The sequence below is a fragment of the Pleurodeles waltl genome, chromosome 7 (assembly GCF_031143425.1).
Source record: "Pleurodeles waltl isolate 20211129_DDA chromosome 7, aPleWal1.hap1.20221129, whole genome shotgun sequence".
NCBI classification, from domain to species: domain Eukaryota; kingdom Metazoa; phylum Chordata; class Amphibia; order Caudata; family Salamandridae; genus Pleurodeles; species Pleurodeles waltl.
Genome location: NC_090446.1, coordinates 1,300,721,616 through 1,300,740,549, shown reverse-complemented (window position 1 = coordinate 1,300,740,549; position 18,934 = coordinate 1,300,721,616). Strand labels below are relative to the sequence as shown.

Below are 18,934 nucleotides of genomic sequence, written 5' to 3'. Positions count from 1 at the left end.
ACCTGCATCATTTCATTCTTCATCACCGAATCGATCGTCTTCTTTGAAAATGTCCAGAGTTTTGGAGGATATCTGTTGGTGCATTTTAATGAGCCCCAAGTGCCAAGGTCTTCCTCGAACTAAAGGCACGGCAGGACTCGCAAAAGGCTTCCTTGTGGAAGAGGTACAGATTGCAGACAATGTGGTGTTCTTGCCAAGGATAATTCATTTTGCACCGGGGCAATATTGAGAAAGTGGTTCATTCCATCACCTTCAATCACGCGAAAGTGGAGAGAAAGGGGAGAAAAAAGGGCAGTCACATCACCCCTTCTTTATAAGAATAAACACAACCCAATATGACCGCTCCAACAGAGGAACCCTGATTCTGGTTCTCTCAACACCAGATCCACCTTTTGCGGATAAAATGTGCACTTTTCTAGCCACAGAGGGGTGGAGAGGGGGTGATTTTATGGAAGACGAAGCCTCACACACTTAATAGTGTCATGCTTCATCCTTGGCTTCATCCTCGGCTTCCTCTACCCACCCTACTAGGTCAATGCCACCAGGGCAGACTCAACCACCTTATAACTGAGCGCAGGAGGGAGTTTTCTAATAAGTAATTACTGAATAAAAACAGGGATCCAGACTACTAAGCTAAAAATATCTTGTGTTGCCCTGGCATTTAACCTTTATTAGTGGGGAAAACAGGTATTATTAAAAACAGGAGGAGGTGATATTGCAACAATTATGTTTTGAGTCACCTATTAAACGGCCATTGAATAGGCGACTCAAAAATATAATTGTCCAGATAGCTTCGATAAAAAGGAATTACCACCCCCGTTCCCGCCCCATTGTGGCTAGAAAAGAGCACACTTTATCTGCAAAGGGTGGGTCTGGTGTGGAGAGAACCAGAATCAAAGTTCCTCTGTTGGAGCGGTCATATTCGGGTTGTGTTTGTTCACTCCATCACCGCCTTCTGGTCTGCACTCTCCATGTCGGTACATGTGGTCCCCAAATGGCATGGGAATCCAGGGTCAAGGAGTAGTCCGCAGTCCTCCAAAAGTATAAGGAACACGACTAACTTGGGGTCCTTTGGCTGTTAAGTGCACAGAGAATTCTGTCAGCTTTCATTGACCTAAGCACCAGACATACAAACATACTGTATTTATAACGCTAATAATTGCCCAAAAGGGGTGCATCTGCACACTGAGATTAATATTTAAAATAGTTTAGGCAACTACCTTCATGTACTCCCCTCCATTACAAAGGCTATTGTATTGTATAATAAATCAATCCACAAAGAAAGCAGTGAATATTAGCTCGATTGCACTTGTACACTTTGGAAAATTGGTAAAAGATGCATCTTTTGATCAGCTATCAAGGCAAAACATGCTTTTAAAAGTTCATTCAAAAAAGTGAAACTCCCTGTTTTCTTAAGGCTCTAGCTCTCTCTGGCCACCTCATCTTTCACCTCTTTCTGAGGGCATAAAGAACATGGATGGCTAGCCTGTGATAATGACCAACAACTGCAAATAAATCCTAATCCCACTGTGGCACTATAGAAATCTTCTCATGCATGCACTCATATTTAGAAAGATACTCACTTGGACTCCTGCTCCAACTGCTCCTCCATCTGAGAAATCTTGCTCTCTAGTGATGCAATTGCCATTTTGTACTTGGCTCGAATGGATGAGTCCAGCTCACTGAATTTGAGTTTCAGCTCCTTGTTCTGACGCTCCAACTGCTGCCGGGCATTCTCTGCCTTCTGAGAGAAGCTACGTTCAGCTGCCAACTCTGTGGTCATCGTCTCTACCTAACAGATGAAAGCAGAACCTTGAAACATGAGTCTGCATTCTTGTGAAGGGACTCAAAAGACAGACAATGAACAAACACTGATGGTTATGGGAAGCTCAACTCAAACACACACAAGTGAGAATTAGAGATGGTAAGAAACACACCAGGGGCATTCACACAGGAACCCAATGTTGTGCTCGGTGCTAAAGGACATCACAGGGCTCATCACTTATTGAAGAAATGGTTGTTATGCACAAAAAGTTATATAGGTTTGGTAATTATCTTTAGGGTGGATAGTCCATCAACCTGCAAATGATTTCCCTCTTAAATCTTCTCCAGGCACCAGACCGGATCTGAAAACATTGCATCACGGCTTCCACACACACAGGTGGGACCGTGCCTTCGAGTCAATTCTGGCACCACCCACAGATGTGACACTACAGAGTCTTAAGCGGTTCTACCAGATGCTCTGACATCCTTGTTTCTCCATACCTTCAGAGACGAAGACAAGCCTGACTAATTTGGGAGGAATGCTGTGCAGAAAACTCACTTGGTACCCTAAAGTCAACAGTAAAACCCACTCCTCAGTATGGTTACACGTGTAGGTCAGTAATGAATATGCAGGTAGACAGAAGGTCCACAAGAAAGATGGTTACAGAAGGCAAATATCATTTTCTTCAGATGGATACTTCTACCTGCGGATTCATCACCTTTAGGATCAACACCAAACCAGTACTCTGTTGACAAGGGTCTGAGGTATAGAACTGGTCAACGTCTTGAAAAAAGAGAAGACAGGCTAGACCATCAGTCCTAAGCATAAAAATATTGGAGGTACATCCCCCAAAAAATCATAAAAAACAAGGCCTCTGAGAAATGTTGATAGTGTACCAAGTAGTAGCAGAAATATCAGCATCGCCAAAGTGGAAGCCTGAAGAGAGTAGCTGACTTGCCCATATCGTAGGCTGGAGACTAACTAGCGAGTGTAACAAACGCAATGCATAGAGGAAAAAATAAGACTTCCATGCATAACGTTCTTACAGTAGAACTGATAACACCAGCAGATATGGGCAGCAAGTACCAAAAATACTGAGCTAGATGAAGCAACCCCACAGGAAGGAAAATTAATCATGTGGCAATCTGCAATCCTCCTTAACAAGGAGGAAGCAGAGACAGAATAAGGCACCTAAACATAAAAGAGAAGGGCATCTCGTTCACAAATGCACTTTCTGAGAGATACACTATCTACAGCAGATTCTTCACCTTTACAATATTCACCAAGGGCATGACTGGATCTGGACAATTTTTCAGCACTGTTCCTACACACAGATAGGTAGTGTTGTGCACCGGTTCCGTACCACCCCGAAAATAATGGAGCGGAGCTACTTGTAAGTGCGACCCCTGCACGTTGGTGTCAGTTTCTTGTATTTTTCGCTTTCCTCAGATACTGAGAGTAGAGCAATTGTTGCAGTGAGCGTGCCGACTGCGAACTTGGGACCTTTTTTAGATGTTATAGAGCCACTTCCCAAAATAGGGAGGTGTGAAGGTAGTGAGGAATCTCCAGTGAGAGTATCCATGAGAAAGAGCTTTACCAAAGGTAAGTAACTTGTTTTTGATGGATACTCTAATTGCAGATTCCTCAACTTTTCCATAGATAGCCAAGTAGTAACTCCCAAAATTGGATGATCTATGGAGGGCACTCAAACCAAAGCGTCCTGTAGAACTGAATGGGTGAAGTGTCCTTCTTTTCAAGCCTGCCAATGAAGAAATATCTTGTGAAAGCATACACCAATGCCACATCGCAGCCTGGCCAATGTCAAGGGCAGGCACCCTGCCCACAACACGGTTGAGCCTTGGCTCTGGTGAAATGCGCCCTCAGGTGGTTGTTTCTTGGCTAGTGTAAAGCATATCTTGACGCAGAAGACTATCCAGCTCAAGAGGGTTCTCTTCTGGATAACTTTCCCTCTTCACTCCAGAAAACCTCACAAAGAGCGGATTGTACACTCAATGGACCTTGGTATGATCGATGAAATCCTCAAAGTTGGTGTCCTACCAATCGAGCCTCTACTCCTCTTTTGATGGTTAAGGGGGAGCAAAGAACAATGGTAAAGTGATCAATTGCCCGACATGGAAGAAGTCAAAACTTTCAGTAGGAAGGCCGCCCGAGGTGGTGGTAGAGAGTAGTTGGACTGAAAGTGCTACCAGTTCACTCACATAAGAGGACTAAATTGCAATGAGGAACAAGCAAGCAACTATGCAAAGGCATAGACATAAGAAATGTCAAGACAAAGTTAAGGTCCCAATGAGGCATTATAAACCATTTCAGAGGGAACGCGAGTGCCAAAACTTTAATAAACAGCAACATAACTGGTGATTAAAAAACACAGATGGCTGGTCACGCAAATGCAGAAAGGCCAACAAGGCAGTAAAATAACCTTTAACAGTGCTCCCTGCAAGGCCATGCTGCGCCACAGAATGAACAAACAGAACGTCTAAAGCTTAGCCAACAAGGGATCTGTATTTCGGGCACCACACCAGACAATAAACTTGTCTTAGCACCCACAAAAGATAGATTTCGGAGAGGAGCATTAGGCAGACAGGATGACATCCACCACTACAGATGACAACTCAAATACAGTCAATTGCAGTTGCTTAATCTCAACGCATGGAGATGTAAGCTGTGGAGGTTCAGATGGCAAACCCTGCCCTAGTGTGGAGACAGGCAGTCATCCTGAAGTAGTAGCTTGATGGGACGTAAGATACTCATGGAGCAACTAAATGACTTGGGCTCAGCAGTTCCTGATCTTCGTCAGAACTCAGAGCAGGAGAGGTAATGTTGAGAAGGAGCACAAGAGGCTTCATTCCAACCAGAATTTGTCTTCATAATGAGTGCTCTTGCAGAAATTCGAACATGCAAAACCATTCATACTGCATGTTCTCTCTGTGGCAAACAAGTCTAGCCAAAGCCCTCCTCAGAGATCGAACACACCCTGCACCACATCAGGATCCAGGCAACATGTTATGAGGTACCAGGGGATGTCTGCTAAAGTTGCCTACTCTGGCATTCAACAACCCCGACAGGTAGGTGGCTGCCAAAAACACGTACTACTGCTCCAGCTGTCTCCAGAGACAAAGGCCCTCATTACGACCCTGGCGGTATAGAACCGCCAGGGCCGCGGCACGCGGGAGCTCCGCCGACAGGCCGGCGGTGCCCCGCGGGGCATTCTGACCGCGGCGGCTTAGCCGCGGTCAGTAAAGGGAAACCGGCGGTCTCCTGCCGGTTTCCCGCTGCCCCCAGGAATCCTCCAAGCCGGCGCAGCTTGCTGCGCCGGCTTGGGGATTCCGACTCCCCCTCCCGCCATCCAGTTCCTGGCGGTTCTCCCGCCGGGAACCGGATGGCGGGAGGGGGAGTCGCGGGGCACTGCAGGGGCCACCGTAAGAGGGCCCCTACAAGTATTTCACTGTCTGCTTGGCAGACAGTGAAATACGCGACGGGTGCAAATGCACCCGTCGCACCTTCCCACTCCGCCGGCTCTATTACGAGCCGGCATCCTCGTGGGAAGGGAGTTTTTCCCTGGGCTGGCGGGCAGTCTTTTGGAGACCGCCCGCCAGCCCAGGGAAAAACTCATAATACCCTCCGCGGTCTTCTGACCGCGGAGCGGTATTACGGAGGGCGGAATTCTGGCGGGCGGCCTCCGCCGCCCGCCAGAGTCGTAATGAGGGCCTAAGTCTCTTGGCAGAGGATGCGGGAATCTTATTCTGTTCTGCTTGCTGCACTGCCATATGTGAGAACCTGCACAAGCTTCCCCTTGGGGGATGGCAGGAAAGCCTTTAGGACCACAAAATGGCCCAATGCTCCAATAGGTTGATGTTGAGCCAGCTCTGCACTAGAGACCACAGGCCTCTGATCTCCACCTCCTCTAGATGACCCTTCAACCCAGAAGGAAGAAATCAGTCACAAAAGTGAGCTCTGGTTGGGGAAGGGAAAATTATCAGCCACAGGACAAAATGGGATCAGTCAGCCACTATGCAGGTCTTGGTCAGGTTCCCTTTAGTTCTGGATGGAGTCAGAGAGGTTTTCCACTGGGATTTTAGGTTTCATTGCAGAGCCTGCATGTGCCATCTGGCATAGAAAGCAAGGTGGATGCACAAGGTCAAGAGTCCAAGACGCCTCTATGCCATCCTCATCTTCATGTAGCCATCAAGGCACCCTTGGGGGGCATCATCGAATGAAAGCATAGCTACAATATGCCTGACCCAGGTGAGAGAATCTCCGTGAGAACATTTGTCTTGGTCTCAATGGAGAACAACTGTAATTCTACTAAATCACCTGACCAATAAACCACCCATGCAAATGAGGCACTGCCCGCCATTGGTGACCCATGTGGCTAATCAAGCTCTGTTCCAGGGGAGGAGTCAAGTCCACTGACATTTTGCAAAACAAAGTATAGGGCATAATTAGTAAAATACGGGGGTAAGCCATCCTCCTCTCCCCATCTTCAGTATTCTGGGCTGCTCTGTTTATGGTACGGGATCAGTGTTAAAGCCAAAAGGAGCCTAAACTGGTCATTGTATCATGGTAGAGACTTAGGCTTAGAATCAGGTTGCACAACAACTGATTGCCCCATAGCCATTTCACAGCACAACATTGGGTGAGCTTGGGCTGACGTTGGTTCAGAGTCTCAAATGGACAATGGAGTTGATAACCAGTCACACCTGTGATGCAGGCAATGTCACTGGTAAGGCAGAATCCAGTGAAACATGGGGCGCCAATGTGGAAGTTTGTGCTGGCAATGATGTGCTCCTGATAAGGGGTTCAGAGGGCAGACTGTGTTCACGGAGGACCTGCCGGCAGTACCCCGACTGGAGGTCCCTTCAGCCCCATAGGGTCCAAAGGCATGACAGAAGGAGCCTAAAGCACACTAAAGATTTGCAGCATGGTCTATTTAAAGGCCCTGATTTACTGCAGGGACGAGAATGACCTGGGGAAAGTCAGGAACAGATGATGCATTGGTTCTATTGCTGGTGACCGCTACAGACAGCAACGTAAATCTTGACGCCCTCATGCCTTTCTCTTTGGACCCAATGCAGAGGAACCAGGTTGAGCCCTTCCCACAACTTGGATCAGAGACAGGACCCTGTGAGATGTCCATGACTACTGCCCTGCGGTGTAAAGATTCACCTCCCAATCTTGGATTGCTGGTGTGCGTTAGGGCACGTTGGTCCCATGTCTTTGAGTTATGAACAGAGTTAAGGCAAACATGGTGGGCGTGCTGTGACAGACATCTGATTGTTGTAGTCTCAGCATGACAAAAGCCTATTGTTTTTGGAGGCAACATACTCCGTAGCACACTGTTTCAAAACAATTTAGAAATGACAAAGAACAACAAAGATGGGAGCAGCTTTGGCTCAACGTCGGAAGGTGCAGAAAGAAAGGAACTGACATCAACGATCAGGGGTTGCATTTATATGCAGCTCTACACCATCACTTCTTGGGTGGTACGGATCCAGCGTGGTACTGCACAACACCACCTTCTAGTGTGGGGGGGCACTACTGAAACTCTCCATATAAAGTCTGGCGCCCAGAGAATAGTCTAAATGTGAGGTATCTACAGTTAGAAGAATTCCTCAGAAACAGAATATGGAAGAAGGATAAAATTCAGCAGTGTTAGCCACAGAAGAAAACATTAAGAGTATTAGAAGAAATCCATACACCGACAGGGAAAACAATAGGCAAAATAACCATGAAGCAGCAGAAACTGGAGGAACAAGGAAGACGTCTATGCAACAATAAAATCCATGAGACCCACAACTCACTCGACTGTGAACCAGGTCCAAAGCATTTATCTCTCCATGACGTACCAAAAAAACATGTTGTACATCAGCTTGAATAAGCAGTATACAGAAGATGAACTACAGCCAAAATGATAGCAAACCACACAGAAAGAGGAGAAAAAGTCAGAAATAAGAACATCAACAGGCGTTAAGTCAACACAAGGTTTGAGAACCTGTGAAGTAGTTGACTACCCAGCATCGGATTACCACTCACAGGAGCAAAAACAGAACACAAGGGCATCTAGCCCAAAACTGTTAATCTGTGCACCGTACAAGCCAGAACAGGCAAGCACAGCCCAAGACTTAACTCACATCCCCGATTGGAGGGAAGTGCAATACATAACAAACAAGAAGATAAATGAAATAATGAAATACTGGCTAACATGGCTGAAAGAAGCATCCGCTTAATGAAGTGCATGGACAGAACCCCAAAGAACTAAAGAACCTTCCCTCCACACAGTGAGAATAATGTCATGCTGCTGAAGAAGGCCATCTTTAAGTCCCTGCCCTTATGAAATAGGGCATAGACCAATAACAGTAGGCACCAAAAATCAAACTAAGACTACCTCGGAAGAAGCCACATAAAAGTGACAATATTTAACTAAATCTACACATGCTCCTTGCAGAGAAACTTCAAGAAGACCTGTAGGTGGTCCCAGAAACCAGGTGCTAGGAAGTAGCCTTGTGCAGAAAGCAGTGCACCACTGGCCAGAAAGGCACAGAAGTGCTGCTCTCGCTCACGGTAATTAGAAATAAAATGCCATAAAATAGAAACAGTATCAGAGATGGGATAGAAGGGCAGCATAGGACCCCGTAGCGGGAGCCTTCCAGTTTCCAATAGGCTCAAGTGTTGAATTACAAACCAACGAGGTTAGAAGAATCGCCAAAAAGAGTTTGCTTAATACCATCGGAATCAATAATACATCAATATGATTCAAATAACAGAATTTCACACCCGGGATGACCAACAAGAACAAAGGAACAAGTTGAAATGTTCATACCCCATCCAAGCAAAATGCTGGCTTGACCTATGGTAATAACCCCAACAGAAATGTAAGACGCAAGCTGGCAAAAGCATTGCCATGAGCCCTAGAAGAACATCCTTCCCATCCTGAATGTACGCAATTGAAAAATGCACTACACTGATGCAACAGGTGGCACAAACTCAGGAGAACGGTTTTATAGACTGTCCAAAATATGATATGTTCTTTCAGCACTAGGAAAACTCAGATTAAAAACAAGTTTGACAGAATTGTGTGCCCTATATAGCTTAGCCTTCAAACAACTTTCAGAATGCCCATGCAGCCTCCAGGGCCAACTCAAAGGAGGATTTGGTGACTAAGAAGGAGAAGGAACATGTTCCTCTGTATTTCCAGGTTCAAAAGGTTAGCCTGGACATTGCTTGGGAGACCAGAGGACATTAATCAAACACTGCAGCATAGAGACAACAGAGGAACCCATGGATTTGGCTAATGATTCTGCAGCATCAAGGCCAGACCTAAGGAGCGGTCACTAACAACCTCAGCAAAACAGCTGCTCGAATGATCAAGAAGAAACAGCACCACCATCTCTCAAAAAGTATAGGAATAGCAGGCCAACAGATAATATTACATTGCAAGAACAAAGTGTCATACTCCACATTAACAAAACGTTCTCCCATCAATAAGTTTCCATTCCACATCTAATAGAGTGGATGAAGAGGAAAAGCTGTCAATACTGCAATCCAGTAATGTTCTTTACACAATGCTGTCAGACATATGAGTAGAATATAGGAAAACAGGATAACCAGGAGCCAGGCAATAACGCCATTTGACCAGACCACTAACAGCTGGTGTTAAAGTCAGTCTCCCTGAAGTGCCTTTTTAAAGGCCAGCAAGGGCACTGGCATTATGAAAGGCACAATAATCCCCCCACGGATTCTGAAGAGGAACCATATCAAATGATCCAGCCTACCAAATGTGCCACTCTGGCGGACTGCATCAATGACAGCACCAACAAAAGCACAGACATCTTTACCATTGTGAAAGATTTCATCTCACCAGTGGCCGCTTCCAACTCAATCACTCCCTCGCAAGACCTCTGCAACAAGCTCTCTCAATTCTTCATCAACAAAATCATTGCCATTTACAGCAACAACAACCCACAATCAAGCACAGCAGATCTTGCCACATGCATCCCAATCTTATCCAAAGAACCAATGCTAACCACGTGGCCCGTCATCAATTCACAATAAAGCACTACCACCATAAAGTCCATCCATTCAGGTGCCCAATTGGACCCCTGGCCCCACCACACCTACTCCAGAGGACTGCAATTCACCAGTGCTCACACCTTTTCAAACGACTTGAAAGCACGCAACTGTCCTCCAATTTTGAAGGAACTCTCTGCGGACTCTTCAACGCTCACCAAGTACAGTCCTAAATCCCAGCTACCATTCCCGGCTGAGGTCTTTCAGAAAATCATTAACAGATGCCTCAACGAACACCTAAATGACTACCAACTCCTTGACACGACTCAGACCCAACAACAGCACAGAAACTGCCCTCACTGCTGCCATGGAGGACATCTGCATGGCTCTGGATGGAGGAGACACAATGGCCCTCATCCTCCTGGGCCTCTCCGCAGCTTCTGACATGGTATCCCACCCCATCCTCATCCTACACTACATGACATCAGAATCCAAGGATTCGCACTCTGATGGATCGGCTTCTTCATGATTGGAAGGACCCAGTCAATCAGTCTTGAACCGTACACCTGTGGCCCCAGTGACATGGTCTGCAGACTTCTGCAAGGATATTTCCTGAGCCTGACACTCTTCAACGCGTATAGGATCACTCTAACCAGCATCATGCGCTTGCATGACATCAATGTCCTCTCTTATGTTGACAACACTCATTGTCACCCTCATGGGCAAGACACTCAGTACCCGGTTCAAGCTCAATACCTGCATGACTGAAATCACCCAGTGGATGAAGACCAACTGTCTGAAGCTGAGCATAGACAATACCAAAATTGTGATCCTTGAGAAGAGCACTTTTTCAGCGGGAATTCACATGGTGACCAACAGAGCTAGGACCAACTATGGCAAGAACCTTGGGATCGTCATCTGGAGCAAAATCGACTTGACTGCCCAAGTCAACACTGTCACTGCCTCATGTCTCAATACCCAGAAGATGGTCAGGAAGATTTTCAAACGGTTCCCAATCAACACACAGAAAACCATCACACAAGACCTTGTCACAAGCAGGCTGGACTATGAGAGCATCCTCAATGCATGGATCAACAAAACAATTACCAGAGGTCTGCAGAACATTCAGAACTCAGCAGCCAGAACACACTCAGCCTATCACGCCACACTCACAGTAAACCACATCTGAAGGAGCTCTACTGGCTCCCTACTCACAAACTAGCACAATCAAACCCCCCACACTCAAGGCACTACATAACACTGTCTCTGCATACCTCAACAATCACATCCGTTTTCATAAACTTTCCTGACATGTCTGCTCTTCTGGACTCCTACTTCCACACGTCACGTATACAGAATACAGATTCAGTGGTTGAGCTTTCTCCTACATCGCTCCCAAAGCAGGGGACGACCTGCTGCTACACAAAAGAGCCTCTTCCTCACTTCTTGACTTTTGCAAGAAGCTGAAGCCCTGGATTGTTGACCAGTCTCACTGGTACCAAAGTTTGGTTAGACTCACATCTGTACAGCACTAGGATGCCCTCCCAGGTGATAGGGCACTCTACAAAATAGCATACATAGCACTTCTTCGACATCTTCAATGTCTTGACATACTCGCTCTTACACAAGAGGTCAGCAGAAAATCCAGAAGATTGTGCCCAAACTCTAGAACTCCAAGGCACAGGGTTCACGGCGTGAGGAAATGCATTGCTTGGATCAGTCTTAAGTATCCTTATAATTAATATGGACAAAAAGAACATCCAATATCCAGAAAACAGGAAGAGGGTCTTCAGCCAGTGTCAGCCATGGGGTTCTCATTGAGGGCAATGGAGAAGAAATTGACAAGTCCTTTGATGACAGAATGAGGCACAATGAGGATGAGGTCAATTGGCACCAGTGGAACTGCTCAAGACCCATTGGCACCAGGGTAGAGACTGCCTACAGAAGGGCAGACGGTGGGCTGGGAAGCCCCTGAGAACCCAAAAGTGGACCCAAGGAAGCCAGAGAGGGCCACACCCTACTTACCTTGTCATATCTTATTTCCCATTGCAGAAGAGTGGGAAGAGTTTAGTGCCCTTTATTGCTTGGTGGCGCTTTTGTCCTTCACCCTCCTTGGGCTCAAATAGCTATTTTGTTTTCCACCCACCTTGTCCAAGTGCAGGAAATGATTGCCCCTCCTTCCGCAAGAGTGGTGGAGATTTGTTTGCGCTCATGCCTTATAAAAGTGGAGGGGGTACTTACTTCAACCACCTTGCCCTATAGAGGGGGGTGTTCGTTCTCCATTTCTGAAGCCCATTCTCTCCAGGGACAAAGGGTAATTGAAAGACCCAACACCAAGGGTGTGGTGGCTATGAGGCAAAAACCTTGATGCAGCTTACAGTTGCTTCTCTCCTTTATGGCCTACAGCATTCTAAGGGGCCATGGAGGAGCAGGGCAGCTGGCTCTGAATTCACTTCATATATGCAAACAGGGCTCAAGAAGAGGTGCAGACAGGACACTACATGCATGAAAATTAGTCAATTTTTAGTAATGTATTGCAGAAGCTTGTGTGAGGTTGCAAACAACTGGTGCGACAAGACAACAGGCATTGGGTGACAGCACTTGCATGCATGAAGTATTTAACTAAAGAAGAGCAGGTGAAGCAGTGCTGCGATACAGGAGGTCACTAGGAAGGGATTAGGATTACCTGCATGGTATATTTCCTGTAGCGGTCGTTTACCAACTCCATGTTGCTCTGTTCCTCGTCCAATTCCTCCTCGAGCTGGGAAATGCGAGCCTCCAGGGCCCGCTTCTCATCCAGGAATGCAGACCTAGGAGCAGAGAAAGATAAGGCAGTCATGCTACTAGAAGCAGCAAATGGGTTTCTATGAAGGGATGGTTAAGTGCAATACTAACTACTTTAAAGTCCTCTGTTCTTCACAAAATGAGTGTAGGAGCAAGTCTGGGGAAAGCTGAGAGACATATATGGGCGTCTGAAGCTTTAGTTTATCACAAGTAAATGGTGTGGCAGGGCTGAAGATGGCAAGAGCCTAGCATCCCTTGATTTGTTAGCATGCAGTACCTTCCTAACTACAGTCATCTTTCTTCTGAGGTCCCAAACATCCTCCTGCGCTCCAAATTAGGTTTCTCGCTTGAAGTCATTGAAGGCCATGAGTCAAATCATTGTACCTGCAATAAACTCACTACTGTGCTCATCTTTCTCATGTGGGGCAGTGGCACAATGTTGGAAGAAGTCAGTGGCAAAGCCACTACTAGAAAGGAAAATGTAATCTTGATCCAACAGAAGTGGCTAATTATAGACCAATTTCCCATTTGTTTTTAGAGGTGAAATTGGGAGAAAAGATTCTCACTTAGAAGCTACCTAGTTTTTTTTTTTTTAAACAATCACTTACATGATGAAAGTCAAAAGGGATTTTGAGTGGTGGTTTGAATTGAGGTTGCTTTACTCTCAGCCCTGAAGGAACAGAGATTAGGCCGTGATGATGGAAGTCTCACATGTCTTATTCTTCTTGACGTAACAGTTTCATTTGATATGCCTGACCACCTTATTTTAATTAAGCAGGTGTTGGAGGTGGGGGTTAACAGTACAGCGCTGAACTGGTTTCAATTTGCTTTGGACAATAGGTAACCTATTACGCTTCTTTCTCACATGTCGAAGAGCATTCTATTGGCTTGTGGGGCACCACAAAGATTGGCATTCATTCTAATTTTGCTCAATGTATATAAGAAACCTATGACTAATATTGTAAGAAACTTCACGCTTAGATACATAGATTATTTTTAGTGTAAACAAAACTATTTACAAATCAAGAACCAGCTATCTTGGTGCCATGTTCCAATGGATGAATTGTAAGCAGAGCTGTAGCTTAAAGACAGGTGTGACACGCTACAAATAGATCAATTCTTAGCTTGCTAGTTGAGTCTGGCGGCCCTGAGTCGAGTCTGCTATTGAAGTGTCAGGTTTGTTTTTCGTTGTGAGCCAAAAGTGAAAGACAAAACAGTCACTTTCGATGAAACGGAAGAGAAAAACAAAGATACTCATCTGGTAGCTTTATTTCAAAATGTGAAACCACATAACTTGGAATCAATACCAGCATTCCTGCTTGTCCAAATTGTGTGATCCTAGGTAATTTTACAAAGTCTCATTTTTCTTTATTATGACATATGGACACATTTTAAATACTTGAGTTCAGTGATGTGTGCTGTGCAAGCACCTGATATGTTTGGTTTAATAGACTAATGTTGCTCCATCTCTAATAAGAATATAGGTCACATTTAGGGTTAAATGACTACTGACTTGCCTCTTCGTTCCCTAATGACGATGTTGTTGGGGGGAGGAGGGAGCAAGCCATGAATGGTTCTAAAAAATTTCACTTTTACTGAACGTCCGTCTATGTAGTGATACAATCTGATGTATTAAAGTGAAATGCTTCCATATATTACAGAAATACACTTTTTTTTAAAAAAGGTGGAGCGATTGCATCATACTTTTACATTACGTTTGTTGCACAATGTACATGCCAAACATTTTCATGGCCAGGCTCATAAACCGACTCTTGCAGTTAAGCCAGATCCAAGGCTCGGCTCACCCTTTTAATTTGCCTATGGGCCCTCCTCTATTTGCAGCTCAGGCTGGGTACATGGGTAGCCAGTCACTTGATAAAATGATTTGTAAAAGGCAAGGATTAGAAACCTAGAACCCTGCCCACATGCATCGATTTGACAACTCTACCATCAAGGCTTCTTGTAGCAGAGACAAAGAAGAGTGCATGCAGTAGAAAAAAACATTTTAAAAGGTGACTCTAGGGCAGGGACTCTAGGCCGTCGTGCTGTACAGTAATGTAATCATGAGTTCCCAGGGAGAAATAGCAGCCTCAGGACAAGGGCGAAGGGTTCAGCGGTGGTGTTTGAGGTGCATACTCCTCATGCATTCTTGGTTTGGTAGTTGACACTGAGGGCCCTGAGTCAGGTCTGCTTTGTCTATGTTGGTTTTTCTCAACATTCTTGTTTAACTAAGAGGTGCTAACTTGTTCATTTTCTGGATCAAAATATTAAATATTCCAGGTTTACCAAAAAACAGAGGTACTCATTGAATGGGTGCAAATGTACTAATTTTTGGAATTCACAAACATTGGCAGTAGTAGGCTTAGTAAACTGCACTAGTGTCGAGTTTTAGGCATATTACTGGGAACTGACCCTGTTCCTCACTGAAAGTCCATCCCAAACCTTGGTCATCTCAACTCTCCACTCTGCAGCCTACTGCTTGTTTAAATTGGAAATTTGAGATTCTCATGCCCTGAATCTCAGTGACTAGGCTACACCCATCAGATTTCAATGGCGCTAAGACAGAATTGTTTATTCAGGGTAGAAACAACCATTGGGAACTTGTATGGTGGCCGTGTTCAATAGGTTCTCCTCCTGTACAGGTAAGAAAGTGAGAAGCTTAGGCTTTATACAGGACAGGGATCTGAGTTTGAGCCTTAATCCACAAATCACTGGTGCAATATCTGCATGGTTCCTGCAGATTGAAATGCTGAGAAACAGGTTTCTCTTGATTCCAAACAAAGTAAGTGTGTTGCTTAATATGTCTGTAGTAAACTAACACCTGGACGAACAAGTTACTTACCTTTGGTAACGCATTATCTGGTAGAGACAATATCTTGCCGCAGATTCCTTACCTTACCTGTAAGATTTTTGGGTGAGCAGTAACCCTGCGTGCCGATAGGTGGCATTGATCAGCTGCACGTGACGGCCGCAGCAGCATCGTCCGTGCCGTAAGTGAAGTCACAGACACCTATATAGGTGCCACCTCGGTGCACTGACATCAGTTACTTTTCCACAATTTTCCACCCCAGGAGCACGAAGCCATGAAGTGCACTGACACTGGTGTATCCTTAGCCCTAGATATCTGTCCGCAGGGAGGATGGGTGGGTCGGTAAGGAATCTGCAGCGAGATTTTGTCTTTCCCAGATAATGCGTTACTGAAGGTAAGTAACTTGTTCAGTCAATAGAAACATCTAGCTGCAGATTCCTTGCCTTTGACTAGATACCCAAGCAATACCATCCAGCGATGCTATTGCTTGGGCTTAGTAAACGTGTACAGGGATGCCCACTTTTCTGCCTGGCACATGTCCAGGACTGGGTCTTCACACAATAACGCAGTGTTTCCAGCTTTGCCTCTGGTAAAATGAGCCTGCATGCTCTCAGGGGGTTGCTTCTTGACCAATGTGTAGCAGATTTTGATGCAGAGAACGACCCATCGGGAGATGGTTTGTTTTTGCACAGCCACACCTTTCTTAGCCCCAACATAGCCCACGAAAAGTTGGTCGTCCACCTGGAACTCTTTTGTGCAGTCAAGATAGAACGGCAATGCTCTTTTTGGGTCCAGATGGTGGAGTCTCTCCTCCTCTCTGGAGGGATGAAGACAAGCATAGAAAGTGTATAAGGTGATACATTGGCCCACATTAAATGGTATCATCACTTTCAAGAGTAATGAGGCACTAGTGAGGGACCAGTCTGGAAAGACAGATAAGTAGGGAGGCTTAGATGACAAAGCCTGCAGCTCACTCACCCCTCTGGGCAAATGTTATTGCCACAAGAAAAGCTGTTTGGATCATGAGCAGCCAGAGGGAACAATTGTGCAATGGCTCAAAGCGAGCGCCCATCAGGAAAGTAAGAACCAGATTAAGGTCCCACTGAGGCACAAAAGGTGAAGGGGGGAACATATGTACAAGTCCTTTGAGGAATCTGTTTATAATGGGTAACTTGAAAAAGGAGGGTTGGTCAGGCAGCCCCAAGAAGGCAGACGGAGCAGAAAAGTAACCCTTAAGAGTACCCAAAGCAGAACTGTGCTGAGCAAGGGTGAGAATAAAAAGAAGGGCATCAGATAGAGAAGCAGAAAGAGGGTCAATACATTTTTGTATAATAGGTTGCAAATTTCTTCCATTGGCACGCGTATACAGTCTTGGTAGGTTGACGCCTGGCTCCCAGAATGACATTACAGACTTCAGGAGAAAGGTTGAAAGCTGTCAACTGTCGCCGCACAATCTCCACGCAAGAAGGCGCAGAGTTGACAGGTTCGGGTGGAGAACCCTCCCATGCTGCTGTGACCGAAGATCCTCCCAAAGGGGCAGTCTGATATAAGGATTGCTGCTCATGTGCAGAAGCTTAGGATACCAGACTCTGTTCCCAGTTCGGAGCAACAAGGATGATTTGGGCCTGGTTGCTCCTGACCTTCTTGAGAACTCTGGGCAGGAGCGGTATGGGCAGAAAGCTGTAAAGGAGGCCCGAGCTATACTCAAGACTAAAAGTGTCTCCAAACGATAGCTGCCTTGGAAACTCCAGTGCGCAAAAGTGCTGACATTGAGCATTCTCTTCAGAGGCAACCAGATCTAACCAAAGCTATCCCCACTGTTGAAAGAGACTTTGCACCACTTCCAGATGGAGGCGCTATTCGTTTATCCCGTAGGCATCAATGGCTAAGTTCTTCTGCTCTGGCGCTCTGCCAAATGTTGAACCACCAGGGATATACACTGCTGTACCAGCCATGTACAGGGACGCTAGGAACCCCAGCGCGCAAAACTGCTGACATTGCAAGTTCTCTTTGGAGGCGAACAGATCTAACCAAGGCTCTCCCCTCCCCTTCGGATGGAGATGCCATTCATGATCCACTAGGCATCGAAGGCTGAGTTTGTCCGCTCTGGCATTCAGGGAACCTGTCAGGTGTTGAACCACCAGGGATCTTCCCTGCTGTTCCAGCCCTGTCCAGAGATGCAGGGCCTCTTGACAAAGGGTTCAAGACCCCACCCCACTTTGTATGTTTCTGTACCACATGGCAGTGGGTGTTGTCCATGAACACCTGCATTAGCCTTCCATTGATGGAGGACAGAAAGGCTTTCAATGCCAGTCAGATCACTCGGAGCTCCAGCAAGTTGATGTGGAGTCCGGACTTCACCAGAAGTCAGAATCCTCTGATCTCCAGCCCTCCCAGATGGCCACCCCATCCCAGGAGTGATGACTCTGTCACTGCTGTGCGATATGGTTGGGAAAGGGAGAGGGGTCTGCCTCTGACCTATTCGAGGTTTGTTAGCCAGGTCCTTTGCAGTTCCCACTGAGATCTGGACCATGTCGAAGAGATTCCCCTGGTGCTACACCTGCTGGAACTTCAGGTCCCACTGCATAAACCAACTAACATGTGTCACAAGCAGGATGCAGGATGCCATGAGGCCCACCAGCCTCCGTTATTCCCACCGAAATCCAGGACAGAGGCTGAAATATCAGTATTGTAGCCTGAATATTCTGGACTTGCTACTCGGAGGATAATCCCAAAACTGCACTGTGTCCAGAACAGCTCTGGTGAAACGATGCGTCTCAAAGGGAGTCAGGTGACTTTAGCACATTTATAGTGAACCCAAGCGAATGCAGGAGGTCTGACGTCATGTGGAGGTGGGAGCTGATAGCCTGGGGCAAGCTCGCTTTCAACAGCCAACTGTCGGGAAAGGGGAAGACCAACACTCCTAATTTCCGCAGATGTGCTGCGACCATGGCCATTACCTTGGTGAACACCAGACGGGCACTGGTAAGGCCAAAAGGGAATAAGGTGAACTGAAATGGTTTGTGGGCTACCGTAAAGCGTATGTAACCTTAGTGGGCAGATAGAATAGGAAATATGGAAATACGTGTACTGCAAGTCCAACGCTACTATCCAGTCTCCTTGGTCTAGGGCAGACAAGACCTGAGCCAATGTGAGCATCTTGATTTACTCCTTTTGAGGAAAGGACTTAGGGTTCAGATGTCTAGAATAGACCAGAGATCCTTTGTTCTTTTTGGCTCACAGAAAGTAGCAGGAATAGCCACCACTATTATTTCAGAACCCTCTCAATGGCTCCCTTGACCAAGAGCTGTGACTTCCTCGTGGAGCAAGGCTAGATGATCCTCCATCAGCCGATGGCGTTGGAAGTATAGGGGGAGAGAAGGAGTAGAGAGGGATAGATTAGCCCTTCCGAATGATCTGTAAGATCCACCTGTCCAATGTTATGGGCTGCCAGTGGTGGAGATGATGGAATATTCAGCCACCAACTGGATGCCCATGACCTTGTACAGCAAGATTAGGAGAGCTTGGATGCAGCAGACCGGTATGCA

The 18,934-nt window shown here is 46.2% G+C and overlaps 1 protein-coding gene across 7 annotated transcripts in view; it reads right to left on the bottom strand.

The window, feature by feature from the left end:
• The window catches only part of LOC138246211 (myosin-10-like), a 491,460-nt gene that overhangs the window by 72,711 nt on the left and 399,815 nt on the right, over nucleotides 1–18,934 (bottom strand). For all 7 annotated transcript variants that reach the window (XM_069200598.1, XM_069200595.1, XM_069200596.1 and 4 more), the window contains 2 exons: nucleotides 12,480–12,603; nucleotides 1,584–1,792 (listed from right to left, as the gene is read on the bottom strand). In XM_069200598.1, the coding sequence (XP_069056699.1) occupies nucleotides 1,584–1,792; nucleotides 12,480–12,603 (333 nt within the window). The remainder of the gene's footprint in view (nucleotides 1–1,583; nucleotides 1,793–12,479; nucleotides 12,604–18,934) is intronic.